The following is a 16,022-nucleotide window of genomic DNA, read 5'->3' as shown; positions in this document are numbered from 1 at the left end:
GACTACTGTTTGAAGACGGATTTAAGACGCTATTACTCTGCGACAAAAAGAAAAAAAAAGAGATTATTATTCGGGGAGTATTACTTCCTCTATCCCTCTATGATTGGGATCGGAAATTCGATACTCATTTTAACGTTACCTTAAAACATAATTTCATTAATTATTTTAATAATCTTTTCTTCTAAATAAAAATTTGATGTTTAAAATTTACTTTAGAAAAAATGTAAAAAATAAATTATGAAAATATACCTTATATTTAGCTTAAAATGCTTCATGAAAAAAAAATTGTACAGAAATCGATAAGAACGAAGGGAGTATTTACTTGGGAAACGCATAATATATATATATATATATATATATATATATATATATATATATAAAAGAGTATTGCTATCTTCCCCAAAATTTTTACCAAGTAACGTAACTGATACATTACTTATTTTAATTCGTGAGCGCATATTAATGCACGCGGGTCCCATCGTAGACGCATATTAATGCATACGGGTCCCATTTATTATTAGGAAGGTTACTAACTATTCAGGTGACAGATCAGATTTGGGGAAATTTTGGGGTAAAAATTTGGGATTTATAACATTTTCCTATATATAAATACCAGCGAAAACCGGAGTAGTTAAATATGTGAACTGGAAACTTGGATATTACCTAAAGGCTAAAGTAGCATAGTTTTAAATTTGCTTAGGAGTGTAAGAAAGGATGAGCTTTGCACTGCTCGAGGTTGGACTAGCTTGGGTATCCTATGATTATGCATCTTATACAAGCCAGATTATACATCTAATCTGCATTATACAACAATTATTTGATAATGTAGGCTACCACTTACCCAGCTAATCTATATTCCATATATACAAACCATAGAACCCCCATCCAAGAAAAGTTTGAAGATTCTAGTTCACTCTGTCTGCTACATCTACATGTCCAGTAAAATGTTACTGCTATTCAGTTACCACACAAAAAGATCCCAATTAACTCGGGCCAAACTCGAGAGTTCAGTGCAGAAGCAGAACTCTTGATGCAACAATAAAATCTAGAAAAGAGAACACATAAAATCATACTAGTGCATAATCAATACATTGACATAACCTGAGTTCCTTGAGTGCAAACATCTTCATCCCAACAGCTTCATACCATTTCCCATACAAATATTGAGAGAAATCTAGAGCTAGCATACAAGCACAGGAATTATCTTTACTTAAGACCTACTCCTGATTGTGAGAAGATGGCATACACACAGAATAGTTTAGAGCTAAAACGACTAATGATCTGTATTAACCTAAAAAAAACAACCGACAAGCAGAACAAGATAAATCAGCATCACAGATGGTTGAAAGAGGACTTCTTAAGCAGTTTTACTGGTACTTGTCCACTTAGGAAAGAAGCGGCGTACTGTTTGATGCTTACTAGGTTTGTAGGATGAGAAGAACTCCGGGTCCTGCTCGAGAGACTTTTCAAAGCTTTCCAAGGTTGTGACAATCTTATTGAAATCTGGCCGCTCCCTAGGATTACTAGCCCAGCACTGGTTAATGAGATGTTGTAATACAAAAGGGCATGCAGGGGGCACCGGGGGTCTTGCATTCTATCCAGAATAACAAAAAAAAAATAATTAATGTAGGAAGATTGGAAAAAATGATGTAGCAAAGGAAAAGAGCCTACATACCGTATCTGTATAGAGTATATGCCAAGAATCTGTATAGAGTATATGACAAGATCCATTAAATTTCAATGTGCCTATAGTCTATAGATCATCAACCTAAATACGTTCAAGGAGATTGAATTGTGCAACAGTGCAAGATGAATATAAAATTAACCTAAACTAAAACAGAGAACAGAGAAATAATGTTTTCAACTGATAAGTCAAGTAGTAACTGATGAAAAAGTAATTAGTCGTTCAGTAGCTGGAAGCAACTGCATGAAATGTTATATCAGTGGTTTTCTATTTATTATTTTCTTCTGTATCAAGCTTCTACCTCAAAATCACAGGAATGTAACAAGCAAGAATGACCATCTTGGTTGAAAATTACGCAGAGTCTATAACATGCTTGTGTTATTGGAGCATAATGACTAATGAGTTTGGCAACACAATCTATCACCGACTAATTATTATACAATCACGCATTTCTACAAGAGCGAGGTCCAGACGACAAGTGTCCATCTGAAGCCTTTTTTCATAAGCAGATCATCTTCACATCAGTGATCTCAAAGAATACTGACGTGTCACAGTAGTTATCTGTGTAGCTAGCAATGATTATTAAGCACAAGTTTCAAGATATCAATTTTCAGTTTTGTCAAATAGACTACAGCCAGATTGATGGCAGATTTAATATTTAAAAACATAAGGTGATGATTGAAGGTTGGAGTATGACATACAAATTAAATTCCAGAATAAAATCAAAGAAGCATTAGCAAAAAGTGTTCATTTTACTCATGAATATATCAGAGAAGTGATTTGTGACAAAAAGAGGATACTCACTTTTGACTATGATAGTTCTGATATATTTTATGTTATGCAATAAGATACAAACCACGTTATCTGTTTCTTATATCACCAATGCAACTGCAAAGACTGACCATAGCTTTTCTGTAATTTATTTCCATATTTTTAACACTGGTTAAATTGGATGTACACAACTTTAAAGCCACACTAAGTAGACACAAGATGTAGCTACATCAGGTAGATAATATGGAAGTTCCTAATCACTTTGCAGAGGAAACCAAACCATGGCATGCAACTACAGAGAACAGAGCGTCACAAACACAACAACTATCTCCGAGTAACCTTGACTAGATATGCTTAATTTATCAAAAACTCATATTCAGTTAGAATTTCAATCAAAGAGATTATAATTTAACATAAATGTATAGAACTCCCACGAGAACTCCTACACACAATAAAACTCATGCAATGCTTTACAGATAAGAAGTGCCTTTAGAATTTTAGATGCTAAAAAATATTTTTGAACATTTTTATAGCAACATCGTGAATCATAAAAGCCTTGGCATATTCTTATTCGAAAATCTTAACAACATTCATCCAATTTTTAAAGATGGCTGTTGTTCAGGATTTCCAATAAGAGGCTGTTGTTCAGGATTTCCAATAAGAATCTGCCAAGGCTTTTATAATTCATGATGTTGATGTACAAATTTGCAGGGAAACCGTCTTTTAGCACCTATTTTTTTTTGAATGCATTTCTTGTCTGTAAAGCATAGCACAAGTTCTTCACCTGGAGAGCCTAATACATATTTTTTTGCTCTAAACATTAGCCGTTATGGTTGAGACTTCATCCAAATGTGTAACATAAAAATGTGAAGGTCATAAGGGTGTAGTGACGAAAGAGATTGATAGCTTGACTCATAATAAGTTACATATATGAAATCAAAAAATCTGAATAGGTTACTTACATAAGAGCTGTGTATCATGCCAACGCCAGGTAAATGCATTCATTTCAAGTTGTTCCAACATAGAAATATAGTAAACAGCAAATTTGCATATGATCATAAAATATTGTGAATACCTTCTGGCATACTGCAAAAGCAGCTTGCTCTGGAGTCATGTTGTCAAATGGTGTCAAGGCAGTTAAGAGCTCCCAAAGGACAATGCCAAAACTGTAAACATCAACTTTCTTCGTCTGGGCCTTTCCTTTGATCATTTCAGGTGCCATCCAACGGTAAGTACCAGTAAATCCCTTTGCACTCCCGCATTGCGATTCCAGGCAGGAGATACCAAAATCTGCTAACTTAACACACATATCTTCACCAAGGAGCAAATTCTCTGATTTGAGATCCCTGTGAAGCACTCCTTGGGAATGAAGATACTGCATTCCTCGTGCAATGTCTATAGCAAACTTTAGAACTAGGTTAATGGGAAGTGAATATGGTTCCTGCTGATGGAGATATGCTCTTAAGGAGCCCCCTGCCAAGTATTCAGTTATGATGCAAAACACGGGGGCTTTTTTACAAGCTGCAAAAAACTGCATGACCGAAGTGCAAAGAATAAATAGCCACCCTTTAAAATAAAATAAAAAATATCAAGTTTCATTTTCATTACCTTGAACAACACAGCACATTAAATGGTGGTAAAGTGAACTTCTAGTGATGGAACGTGGAATTCAGGGCATTCTATATGAGGTTTATAGTAAAGCAAGAATCCAGTTAAGTATATTCTAATATATAAACCACATAAAGTGTTACAATATGGATTTATTCTGGTTCTACATGAAAAGTCATCAATGTGCCAGGAGTTATTAGCCTATCGTCTTCGTCACAACTGTAGCTGATGGTTCTAAACTCAACTACAATAATTTGAACTGGCAGGATACACTTCTTGCAACAGCTTGATCAGAAAGACATTTGTTTAGTTTTTGAAGAAAAAAAACATTGATTTGACAGTGGTATAATTTTTATTTATATGATGTGCAATATACACTTGCATTTATGTAAAATTCTGGTATATATAAACCAAGTTTTAAGCAATCGCAAGAGATAAATTTGTAAAGGTAAAAAGCTCTTATAGGCGGCACAAAAGAGGTAATCTGTTAACAGACTATTTAAGAAAATGCCAGCTCATAAAGTTTACAATAGTCACTAAGCATAGGAAAAATTTTATAAAAAAGGAGCTTGAGGGTTCGGTCACATCTAAACATCCTTGTTTCTGGCAGTTATTTCAAAAAAAAATGATCACCAGAAAAATGAACAAAAATTATCTGAGGAAATCAAGATACGTGCGAGTATAAATACGAGGTATATCATTACATACAGGTATACATAGAAAATGACAGTGTTTGCGACACAAGTCATGATACACCGCGCATTGCGCAAAAGGTCTTAATTACTCAAAAGTCAAAAGAAATTGCATGAGAAACACAGAGAAGAGGTGGAACAGATATAAATAGTCGGGCTTTCTTTTCTATATGCATCACATGTAAAACGACAGCGTTTAAGATACCATTAATGATACACCCGCGCATTGCGCGAATGGCCTTTTCAAAATAAATTTGAGCCGGCGTTCAACATACTATTACACTAAGAATACACAAATTTTATTAATAATAAAAACATAATACAAAAAGAGCGGACTTCCAAAACATTTTAGCTGGTGAAGGTTTTTCTAAATAAAGTGAAAATATTTACAAATCAATAGATGTAGGTTAATAGTTATAGCATAACTACAGATCAAGAGAAATTATTTCACCAGTATAATTGAATCAGTTCTTATGTCAACCACAGACATAAGAACGTGTGCCAAAAAGGAGAAAAGAAGGATTCTATAAGTTAAAAGAAAATCGGCGAGGTAGTATATGAAAAAGTCCATCACTTTAAAAAAACAATGTAGGTCAATACTTAGTAGGGTATATTCAGTTGGTGCGTTACTGGGGGTAATTTCTGAGCATATAACTTAAATTTGAGAAGTTCTTGTCCTCAAAAACAGAACAGTTAACATGCATATAGATAATTGCAGATCTTGTCCCCAACTTAACTGTATCCTTCGTTAGTCAATACAAGAATCAAGGCAAATCAAATATTGAGAAACGTAAACCACATATCTGATAGAAGTAATTAAAATATCTATGCTTTACAAAATACAATGTACTTCTACTTCAAAAATCCACAATGAATATCATACAATACAAGATTCACTAAACCACAAACGAAACGTACAACAGATGGCTTACAGTGATGACATTAGGATGTTGCAGTCGAAACATCATAGAAACCTCGGAATTAAACTGCTTCTCCAGAACAGCAGCCAATTCGCCATCCTCCTCGGGCTGACTAATTAGCTTGATAGCAACATCTCTATCCTTATATACTCCTCGATAAATCCTACTATGACGACCAGAAGCAAACTTACTCCCTATAAATAGCTGAGACATATCAGCACCCCATTCTTCTTCTCCGTCCCCTTTAATTTCCGCACCGGACGAAACTAAATACTTGGACCAAGAAGCAGCCCTGTTGTATTCGCCTAGTGACAATGGCCTCTCGAGTCTAGCATTGTTGGCTATTTGCTTAAAACAGTTTAAATTCTTCATTGTCAATCAACAAATTCAATATCATCCACAAATCTGAACCTAACATATACATAAAAAAATAAAATGAATATAAAAATTCAAGAATCTTTAAAATTTAGCAAATGTTGAAATCTAAAAAGCTTTAAATTGCAGTGACAATGATAAAAAAAACATTAAAAACTGAACCTTTGAGGAGCTCAAATAAGCTAAGCTGAGCTCTTGAAACACTATCAATTCATGTTTATATGATGTACATCTTAGTTAGCTTCAAATCGGTTAAGGCAGAGGGGGAGAGAGAGAGAGAGAGAGAGAGAGAGAGAGAGAGAGAGGGTTATATAAAAAATAAAAAAACAAAATGAAAATCCAAGAATCTATAAAATTCAGCAAATGTAAGTATGCAATAAGCTTTAAATTGCAGTGCAAATGATAAAGAACATTAAAAATTGCACCTTTAAGAAGCTAAGCTGAGCTGCTGAAACACAGTCAATTCATATACTATGATATAAAATCAAGTAGCTCCAAATGGGTTAAAGCAGAGAGAGAGAGAAGTTGATGTAGTAAATAAAAACTAACAGTGAGGAATGTAAAGTACATCTACATCCTGAAAGTAGCTAATCGTAGTAAAATTAAGTTTTTCTGTGAAAATTTTAAGATATGGGAGAGAATCGTGGGGAGAGAGAGAGAGAGGAGAAACTTGGGAAGTATAAGTCGGTGTTGGATGGTGGTACGGAGTGTGAAGGTTGGGATGATAACAAATGTTGTTGGTACTTATAATTATTACACATTTTTGGCTTTTTATAGTAATGGGGGAGGATCTACTTAGGAGGGGACAAATTGTGTATACGCTTTGATTGTGACCTCTTTTCTATTTTCCCCTTTTTCTATTTCTATATTTTCTTTCTGTTTAGTTTTACAATACGGATTATACTTTCGTGGAAATGGAAAAAAATTTAAATTCAAAATGTTCGTCCAGTCCGGTCCGATCCGGACAAATTCAATCCGCGAGAAGTCAGGTCAGACCCGTGAATTTTAACGGGCCACATAATTTTAAAATAGGGATTATAGTTGCAGACATTATTATTATGTAAATTTTGATATTTGTTAAATGTAAAATAACAAAAATTTTAAGTTATTCTCCCATTAATTTTATTAAATTAATTTGCATTTTCTCCAGAAAGTTAGGGTCATTTAATTAATATTTTTCAAAAATTATACTTTCTCCGTAATTTTTTAGTTGTCACATTTATTTATTTTATTATTATTATTATTTTATCGTAGATAACCCGCAGCCGCTACCTTCGTGTGCGAACTCGGTAAACCCTACTGCTCACGCAATAACCCGCAAATCACGTGAATCAAGTTAAACCGTATTTAAGCGACAGACTTAGGAGGCATAATCATTAAATTTTACTTATTAAGTAGTCAAATTAACCAATTTTTAACCAAAAAATAATTATTACTCTTATATTATTGTAAAAATTAAAAATTATATATTAAAATAAATTATATATATTTTTAGTAATATATTTTTTTATTTTATTTAACTAAAATATTTTAGTCAAAATTTGTTAATTTGACCACACAAAACAAAAATTATCAAATTTGATAACTAAAAAGATAATCAAATTTGATAACTAAAAAGACGGAGGTAGTGATCCATAATAAAAAATGCAATTGATTTTTGTCGCATTCGATTAAAGTTTAAAATTACTTTTAAAAATTTGATATTCCATTCAGTTTTACTCCTAACATTTTTCAGGTGACGATTCAACAAATATATCTCAATTTTATAATGATAAACTTCTTAATATTCTTAACAATTCAACAAAAACTACAAGGCAAATTTATACAGTTCTTCAAATTCAAGTCGAGATCGAATTGCTTAAAAAACAATAAGTTTTCAAGTTTGGGTCGAAGCTACACATCCAACTTGGATTCAAATTCGAAAAGATATCATATTAATTAAAGTATAATAAATTATAATCTTTAACTTCCAATCCTAACATGATTCTGAAACTGCCCGTCTGTATAAATACATTACACCTGCACAAGAAAACCCATGTATTCTGCAAGACAACATTACAACATTAGTAAGTAGTTTAGTCTGTTTACACAAAAAAACATGAGTAGTTTGGATATGGAACATTCAATAGATATCTCATATACACCGTCCCTGCGCCACCCACAAACGTGTGCAGTGGATGTTATAGTCTCAGAAACTCATAATATTGTAGCAGAGGTTTCTCCTGGAGATTTTCATGTACTCGACACCGAAGGCTACCCTGAAGAATACTCGATTCCAACTATGTTTTTCTCTTTCGCTGACCTTCATTCGAGTACGTACGAACAACAACTTTCAATTTTGCAGCCTTGCATGCACCCTGAGACAAGACAGTATTTGGCAGAGACTATAGTTTAATACGCGATGAACCTGGAATCTCAATGTGCAGAAGATGATCTTAATCTTGGTTTTGTTGTTGATGCAAGACTACATGTGGAATATTTTCGAGTAGCAGATGAAGAGGAACTTGCACCTTATAGGCTTTTTGATGAAATGGATCATGTTGAAGATGATATGGATGATGATGTTGAGGATTATGTGGATGATGAGGGGGCAAATTTTAGGTTTAAAGGTGTGGAGAAAGGGATATATAGTGGAGGAGATGGCAAAGAAGAAATAGTTACTTGTTCTGTGTGTTTGGAAGACTTGAGCTCTGGGATGGAGTTTAATAGACTGCCTTGCTCCCATATTTTCCATGCCAGTTGTATTGGACCTTGGTTTGAAAGGAACAGAAGTTGTCCGAACTGCAGAAATAAAGTAGAAGACAAGGGCGGTGCTGTGGTTGCGCTTGCAACACTCTTGAGAACTATGAATGATAGAGGAAGACAAGTTTGATGTGTTCTTAGATACTTACTGGAAATCTCTTCTTGAAATTTATTAGTGATGAATCTTTCTTTACTTTGGGTTGATGAGATGTTGATGATGTGCTACTACATTTGTGTTTTAGCTAAAAATTATTATTGTGAATCTATGGTTGAGATTAGCCAGAGCCATTAAAAAAATAACTCCAGATATGACTGAATTGGTTAATTAGACTTGCTAATCATGAAGACAAAAAGACTGGTTAATTGGATTGAATAAGGATATTTTAGATACCTGTTTTAAGAACTGATTTACCTCATGTTTTAATGAAAATTAAAATTTACCTTATGCCGTAAATGCAGTCATGGCAAATTCTTAAAAAAGAGAATTCTACCAAGCAGAAGATTCAGATATGAAAACAGAATGTCAGAATGTAGCAAGTACCTTCTGGCATACTGCGAAAGCGGCCTGCTCTGGAGGTTGTCAAATGGTGTCAAGGCAGTCAAGAGCTCCCAAAGGACAGTGCCATTTGTGGACATCAACTTTCTTTGCAAGGCCTTTGATTTGATCATTTCAGGTGTCAAAGATACTGCATTCCTCGTGCAATGTCAATAGCAAACTCTAGAACTAGGTTCACATAAAAGATCATGTTTCTTTTGTATTACCTTGAACACTAATCACTGTAATTTCAAGTGAGGTAGTCTTCTTTCCATTGCTCGATCAGATGCACTTTTGTTTAATTTGAAAGAACAGAACACATTCATTCAACGTTAACACCGGTATTTATGTAAATGATGTGCATTACACACACATGCTTTTATGCAAGTATTTAGCATGTACAAAGCAAGTTACAAGTAATCAAAGGAGGTATAATGGTTGAAAGTACAAAGCGTTTCGGCAGGCTCAGAACTACAGAAGTAAAGCGTTAGCAGGCTGTTTGAGATCGATACTAGCCCATAAAGCTTACAAATTTCACTAAGCAAATGAAATAAGTTTACAGAAAAGGAGCTTCAGTTTGTGGCCTAAGTTCACATTTTGGCAACCTTGTTTCTGACAGTTAATTCTTAAAGAAATGTTCACCAGAAAATAAACCAAATATATCTAAGAAAATTAAGATGTGTGCGGATGAAGTACAAAGCACATCACTACACATGAACATATAATACTTAAAAACAACAGTGTTTAGACACAAGAAATGATCAAACCAGTTTAAAATCTTCATGGTGATAAGCAATTTTGATACTCACTCAATGTCATCTACTAATATGAACCTAACATATAAGCTTTAAACTTCCCAGCAAATGATTCACAACATTAGAAACTGAACCTTTCAGAAGCTTCAGTAAGCTACGGTAAGCTGCTGGTAAGCTGCTGAACACTGTGTGCTGTTTTTAATAAAAAAAAAAGAGTCGTGTTAACCCAAATATCTTCCCCAAAAATTTTATCAAATGACGTGGGTAACTCATGGCTTATTTTATTAATACATGTGGGTCTCATTTTATTATTAGGAAGGTTACCAACTATTCATGTGACACATCAGATTTGAGAAAATTTTTGGGATAAAAATTTGGAATCTATAGCATTTTTCAATAAAAAAATAGTACGATTTTGAAGTTTGATTAGGGAACCTTGTTGAAATGGTTGATTATTGGACACAAAATTGTTGATTAAAAACTTTTTTCTATAAAAAAAATGGTTGTTTAACTACAGTATAATAAACATAATTATAAATAATCTAATTCCGATAAAAAAATATAAATTATATTTTTTGAAAAATAAAACGTAATTTTTTGAGATATTACTAAAAATACTAGTACTTTTTTTGAGAAATAATCAAAATACTATTTATTTTTTATTTTTTTGCGATTTTGCTATCTTCTGAAAATATTTGCAAAAATATGATGCATCAAATAAAGCAGTTATGCAACTAATTGAATCGAGTCGTAGAAATCCATCGAGCTTACATTTGGTTGAATCGAGTTTCAGAAAAATCATATTTTTGCAAATAAAAATTTAAAAACTTATCATTGCAACTTTTTAAAGTAATAATAGTATTTTACAAAAGTCCTTCGTGGGCTTTGCTATTTTTAAAAAAAGCTCTTTTAAATTTTTTTTTACAATTTTATTATATTCATAAAATATTTGTCCGCAAAATACGGGTTGCAACTAAACATAACTAGATGTGTAGCCTTTTTTCTTAATTTTTTTGAAAAATTACTGAAATTAGTTTTGGTTGTTCAAATTTACTTTAGTTACATTCCGAGTTAAATCAAGTTGCTATTTTTGCAAAAATAATTAATTATTCTATTTTTGTAAAGAAAAAAAATCTGGGAAAAACGTTTTGCACCGAAAAATATAAAGGTTGTATTTTAGAAAAACTCTCCAGTTGTTTTAATCTCTCATTAAATATTTATGATTTATTTACTTACTAACGTTATAAGACTTTTATGGGGCACGGCCCAATGTCAATTTTGTCCTTAATGAAGATTCTAATTATTACTAATTAGAATATAATTGGAGATTACTAAACTAATTGGACAAGGATTCTGTCCTAGATTGCTTAATTATGCAATGTTATGAATCATTGGTTGCTTAATTATTATGCAATGTTATGAATAATAGGTTAGTATATAAAGTCTACGATACAGTTTTTGGTAGAGAGAATAGTTGAATATCGGAAGAACTTGGTTTCTTGCGGGTCAAGATTTATATTTCGGTTTTCTTGTTGATGCTAAATTAAATATTCGATATTGCCGAATGGCGAATGAGGTGGAACTTGTAGAGTACATGCAGTATAATGATGATCCTATGGACATAGATTACATTGTTGATGATATGGACATAGATTATGCTTACGATGACATGGACATAGATTCGGTAGAGGATGAGGAGGATATCGATAGTGTTTACGATGACATGGATGATGACGAGGCGCATCCGAAATTTAAAGATGTAGTTAAAGGGAGATACAAAGGAGGACGCGGCAAAGAAGAAGTGATGACATGTACTGTGTGTTTGGAAGATTTGATATTCGATGTAGAGGTGAGTAAATTGCCGTGCTCACATATATTTCATGGCAGTTGTGTTGATCCTTGGTTGGAAAAGAAAAGAAGTTGTCCTAACTGCAGAAATAAACTACAAGGTTGGAACAAAAACAATTATGATGATTTGATTACAAGAGTGCGGAGATATGCGAATGCTACAGTTGGAAGATCCGGCGGATACCAAAGCATGCCTATTCCTATTGTGTTTCCCGGCGGATACCAAAACATGCCTATTGTGTTCCCCGGCTGAGTCGAATCAGATTTAAGCGAGGTTGAAGATGAGTACTCGGAAAATTGGCCGATTACTCGAATTTTGAAGACGTGGCTTGAGTAGATCCAATTTTCAAGTTTTATAACCTTGATATATAATATATCAGATTTTTTCGGTATGTGTCTATGAGCACGTGCCGAGGGCGGAAATTTATATGATTGTCTTAAGAGAAAAAAACTGCACCCCTTAGCAACAGTCAACAGATGATGAAACTGCAGAAGTTAGCGCATGTGCCGAGCGATTATTAAATAAACAAACAGATTGAGAATATTAGTTTTGTTTCTACACAGACATAGAGTATCATATCTTAGTGTTGCCCAATAAACAAGACTGTGGAGTTGTGGGAAAGAGATATAATGTACCAATTTTATTGTATATTGTTAAACATGTATACTTTTTTTATATATAAATGGACTCAGACGTTCAGAAACAGTGGATGCAGAGCATATGTAGCAATTTGAATCGATTCTCTTATGTGCACGAAAATCAATGTAGAAAAAGAAAAGAACAGGGATCAACAAGATGACAAATAAAAAGCAGAAACTTGGTTGTCAATTGGCACCATGTGGGAGCTTTTCTGCATCCCGCTTAATTACTTTAAAGTTCTTTCAATAATCTTGTTTTAATTAGTTTAATATTCGTTACATCAAACTTCACTTCCCATGACTATGAGCATTTTCCCACACATGGTGTTTCAAACTAAGTAGCAAGTAGGTAGTCCTTAGTCCTTACCCACCCGGGGGACGGAACGCTATCTTCAGAATTAGTCGAGGTGCGTATGAACTTTGTAATACTTCGTTCAGAAAAGTTGAGAGTTCGATTTTAGGCAATGCTGAAGTACATGATCTGATACAGTTTAGAGGACCAAAATTAGAAAAAACAAACAGTAGGTAGCATATATACTTGTAAATTTGGAGATTTGTGTCTGGGCTATATACAATTCTGACTCAAACCAACCACTTGTGCTCTTTTCTATTACTGATTCAGTACTTACTTTAAGCTTTCATCTTGAACATTTGACTAATTACACATTTAATTAATACAAGTACTAGAAAAATAAAGGAAATGAAAATGTGAAAATGAAAAGGAGATGTATGCTTTCAAAAGAAGGAACTGTGTGTCCTTATATACTCTATGTCCACAATGTCCCTTCTAAGCTACTGCTACAATCCAGTGCAGATACTTACAAATCTAAAGCATACGAGAATGAAGCTCAACAGCACCTTCTTCTTCTTGTTGTTATCGATAATCTCGATTTTCAGCTCTACTGCTTCTGCTGTGAGTATCTTGGCCTTAACTTGTTTTCGATATCAGTTATTCTCTGTTTTGTACCGTTGTTCGTATAATTTAACTAGATTCTTTTTTTGGAATATTTGGATTTGATTTTTGATACAATGCTAACATGTAATGTGTAATGCAGGCTCCCTTGTTATCAACCGATGAATCAATTAGCAAAGAAAATCCGTTTACCGCGAAAGCCTCACTGATCCGTTACTGGAACAAACAAATCTCGAATAACCTTCCTAAACCCGATTTCCTTCTTTCAAAGGCCTCTCCGCTCTCAGCTGTCAAGACAGCCTTTTTTTCGAAACTTGCAGCTTCTAAAACTCTTGATTCACACCTCTCCTCCTTCTGCTCTGCCGCAAACTTATTTTGCATTCACTCAAAACACACTCCTAAAAAAGATGACAATTCACATTTCGCATTTTACTCTAACAAACACTTCTCCAGCTACGGGGCCTCACGTGTCTCTGGCGATGACAGTTTCAAGAACTACTCTGCTGGACTCAACTTCGCCTCTGCCTCATTTGCTAGTTACAGCCGTAGCTCAACTGATCATAAAGAAGGCTTCTCTAGCTACGCTAAAGATGCTAATGTCGCAGGCTCCAACTTCTCCTCATATGCAGCTGGCACCACGGGAGGCTCCGGTGTGTTTGACAGCTATGCATCGACTGTCAATGTCCCGGATCTTCGTTTTGCTTCCTACAACTCGGATAATAATAATCACAAGCTCACGTTTACCAGCTACGTTGACGATACAAATTCAGGTAATGAGGCCTTCATTAGCTACGGTAAAAAGGGCAATGCTGGCCCCCTTGAATTTACAAATTATGGTACTACGTCAAACGTTATTGGCTCGACATTCACAGGGTATAGTGAGTCGGGTAATGCAGCCAACAATTCGTTCAAGGGTTATAGCTCCGATGCTAATAACCCTAGTAACAATTTTAAGGCATATGGTATCGGTGTAAATGGTGGTACTGATAGTTTCTCTAGTTATCGTGATGGCGCCAATGCTGGTGCCGATACGTTTCTATCTTATGGAAAAAATTCAAATCTGGAGAAATCAAGTTTTCTTAACTATGGAAAAACGTTTAACCAAGGCACTGATACATTTAGAGAGTACGGGAAAGGATCGCATAATCAGTTAACTGGATTTAAAGTCTATGGTTTGAATACTACGTTTAAAGATTATGCTCGTAAAGGTGTTACATTTAGTCAGTACACAAGGCCAAGTAGTTCTAGTAACGCGTTTGTTAAAAAGGTCGCGGGTAAATCTGAAAACAAACGAGGTTTTTCGGGTAAGTTTTTTAGGGAGTATATGCTGAGGGAAGGGAAGGTGATGAGAATGCCTGACATCCGGGATAAAATGCCTGTTAGGTCGTTTTTACCCCGGGTGATTTCGTCAAAGTTGCCTTTTTCAAGCGATGGACTAATTGAGCTTAAACAAGTGTTTGGTGCTACTGACAATTCGAGCATGGAGGGCGTGTTGGTAAACGCCCTCGCAGAGTGTGAACGGGCTTCCAGCCCGGGGGAGACAAAGCGTTGTGTTGGTTCCGTGGAAGATATGATTGATTTTGCAACTTCTGTGCTGGGACACAATGTGGTGGTGAGGACTACTACAAATGTTAATGGTTCCAAGAAAAACGTTATGATCGGCAAAATCAAGGCAGTCAATGGAGGAAAAGCAACGATATCAGTGTCGTGTCACCAGAGTTTGTATCCATATTTACTTTACTACTGTCATTCTGTCCCGAAAGTGAGAGTCTACATGGCAGACATTCTCGACGTGGACACGAAAGCTAAGATCAATGACGGTTTAGCTATCTGTCACGAAGACACGTCGGCTTGGAGTCCAGGTCACGGTGCTTTTGTGGCACTGGGATCAAGTCCCGGGAACATCGAGATCTGCCACTGGATCTTCGAGAACGATATGTCCTGGACAACAGCGGATTGATCACGTTTTGTAATAGATTTGTTATATTCAGTAACGTTCTTTGTACGTTTTCATTAGAAGAGTGCTTCTATTTTTGTAATATCATTGTTCAAATAATTTCAAAATTTAAGCCCAGTACTGGTTTTTTAGTTATAGCATTCTAATTTGAGAATGAAATGAGCTGTGATGTGTATGTGTTTGCTATACTCATTGCCGTAGCTTTGAATGCTTTTTTAGCAAGTTCATGTGTACACTAAAAGCAAAAAATAGAATGATTTTGAATGCTTCGATTACTATAACTTTTGCTGTTCAAGACCCTACCTTTGGGGCTCTGGAACTCCAGTACATTCCCTGGAGTTTAAGCTTAGCCATCAAGCGTTCAAATTTTAGTATAAACATGTGCCTCGAGATGAGCGTCACATGAAATTAGGGAAAGAGTAATGCTACGTCCACAGAAACCAGTACATAGGGCTTTTTCATTCTTTCTCTTTACTCATATAAGGATTGTTTTCTTGCAAAACATTCTTGAATGTAGGGGTAAGAATAAAGTAATCCCCTAGAAGGACAAGTTGAGATAAAGCGTGCATGCAAGTCTTATCTG

The 16,022-nt window shown here is 34.7% G+C and overlaps 2 protein-coding genes across 4 annotated transcripts; one reads left to right on the top strand and one right to left on the bottom strand.

The window, feature by feature from the left end:
• Positions 1–1,026: 1,026 nt before the first annotated feature.
• On the bottom strand, positions 1,027–6,777 carry LOC141717674 (serine/threonine/tyrosine-protein kinase HT1-like). Of its 3 annotated transcripts, none has more exons than XM_074519849.1 (4): positions 6,476–6,777; positions 5,688–6,080; positions 3,531–3,986; positions 1,027–1,594 (listed from the first exon to the last, which is right to left on the bottom strand). In XM_074519849.1, the coding sequence occupies exons 2-4, from the start codon at positions 6,045–6,047 to the stop codon at positions 1,358–1,360; spliced, it is 1,053 nt and encodes a 350-aa protein (XP_074375950.1). In that variant the 5' UTR covers positions 6,048–6,080; positions 6,476–6,777; the 3' UTR covers positions 1,027–1,357. The 3 variants fall into 3 exon arrangements, with proteins under 3 accessions (XP_074375950.1, XP_074375949.1, XP_074375948.1); XM_074519848.1 differs by lacking the exon at positions 6,476–6,777 and adding an exon at positions 6,213–6,313 and having other exon boundaries at positions 5,688–6,086; XM_074519847.1 differs by having other exon boundaries at positions 1,028–1,594; positions 5,688–6,086.
• A 6,521-nt stretch (positions 6,778–13,298) lies between these two features.
• LOC141717673 (polygalacturonase 1 beta-like protein 2) lies at positions 13,299–15,864 on the top strand. The gene is made up of 2 exons (XM_074519846.1): positions 13,299–13,482; positions 13,625–15,864. Exons 1-2 carry the CDS (start codon positions 13,339–13,341, stop codon positions 15,440–15,442), a joined length of 1,962 nt encoding a protein of 653 aa, XP_074375947.1. The 5' UTR covers positions 13,299–13,338; the 3' UTR covers positions 15,443–15,864.
• Positions 15,865–16,022: the final 158 nt, after the last annotated feature.

Source organism: Apium graveolens, chromosome 4 (assembly GCF_009905375.1).
Source record: "Apium graveolens cultivar Ventura chromosome 4, ASM990537v1, whole genome shotgun sequence".
In the NCBI taxonomy this organism is placed as follows: domain Eukaryota; kingdom Viridiplantae; phylum Streptophyta; class Magnoliopsida; order Apiales; family Apiaceae; genus Apium; species Apium graveolens.
The sequence above is the reverse complement of the archived record's forward strand: the minus strand, read 5'-3'. Positions and strand labels throughout refer to the sequence as shown.

What these genes read in the sequence shown, in the direction of transcription:
- LOC141717674 (XM_074519849.1), bottom strand. Translation starts at nt 6,047, where the DNA reads ATGAAGAATTTAAACTGTTTTAAGCAAATAGCCAACAATGCTAGACTC. An exon ending in AACATCCTAATGTCATCACT is followed by an intron (nt 3,987 to 5,687) that starts GTAAGCCATCTG and finishes TCGGTCATGCAG; the next exon opens with TTTTTTGCAGCTTGTAAAAA. An exon ending in CTTTTGCAGTATGCCAGAAG is followed by an intron (nt 1,595 to 3,530) that starts GTATTCACAATA and finishes TATTCTGGATAG; the next exon opens with AATGCAAGACCCCCGGTGCC.
- LOC141717673 (XM_074519846.1), top strand. Translation starts at nt 13,339, where the DNA reads ATGTCCACAATGTCCCTTCTAAGCTACTGCTACAATCCAGTGCAGATA. An exon ending in TCAGCTCTACTGCTTCTGCT is followed by an intron (nt 13,483 to 13,624) that starts GTGAGTATCTTG and finishes TGTGTAATGCAG; the next exon opens with GCTCCCTTGTTATCAACCGA.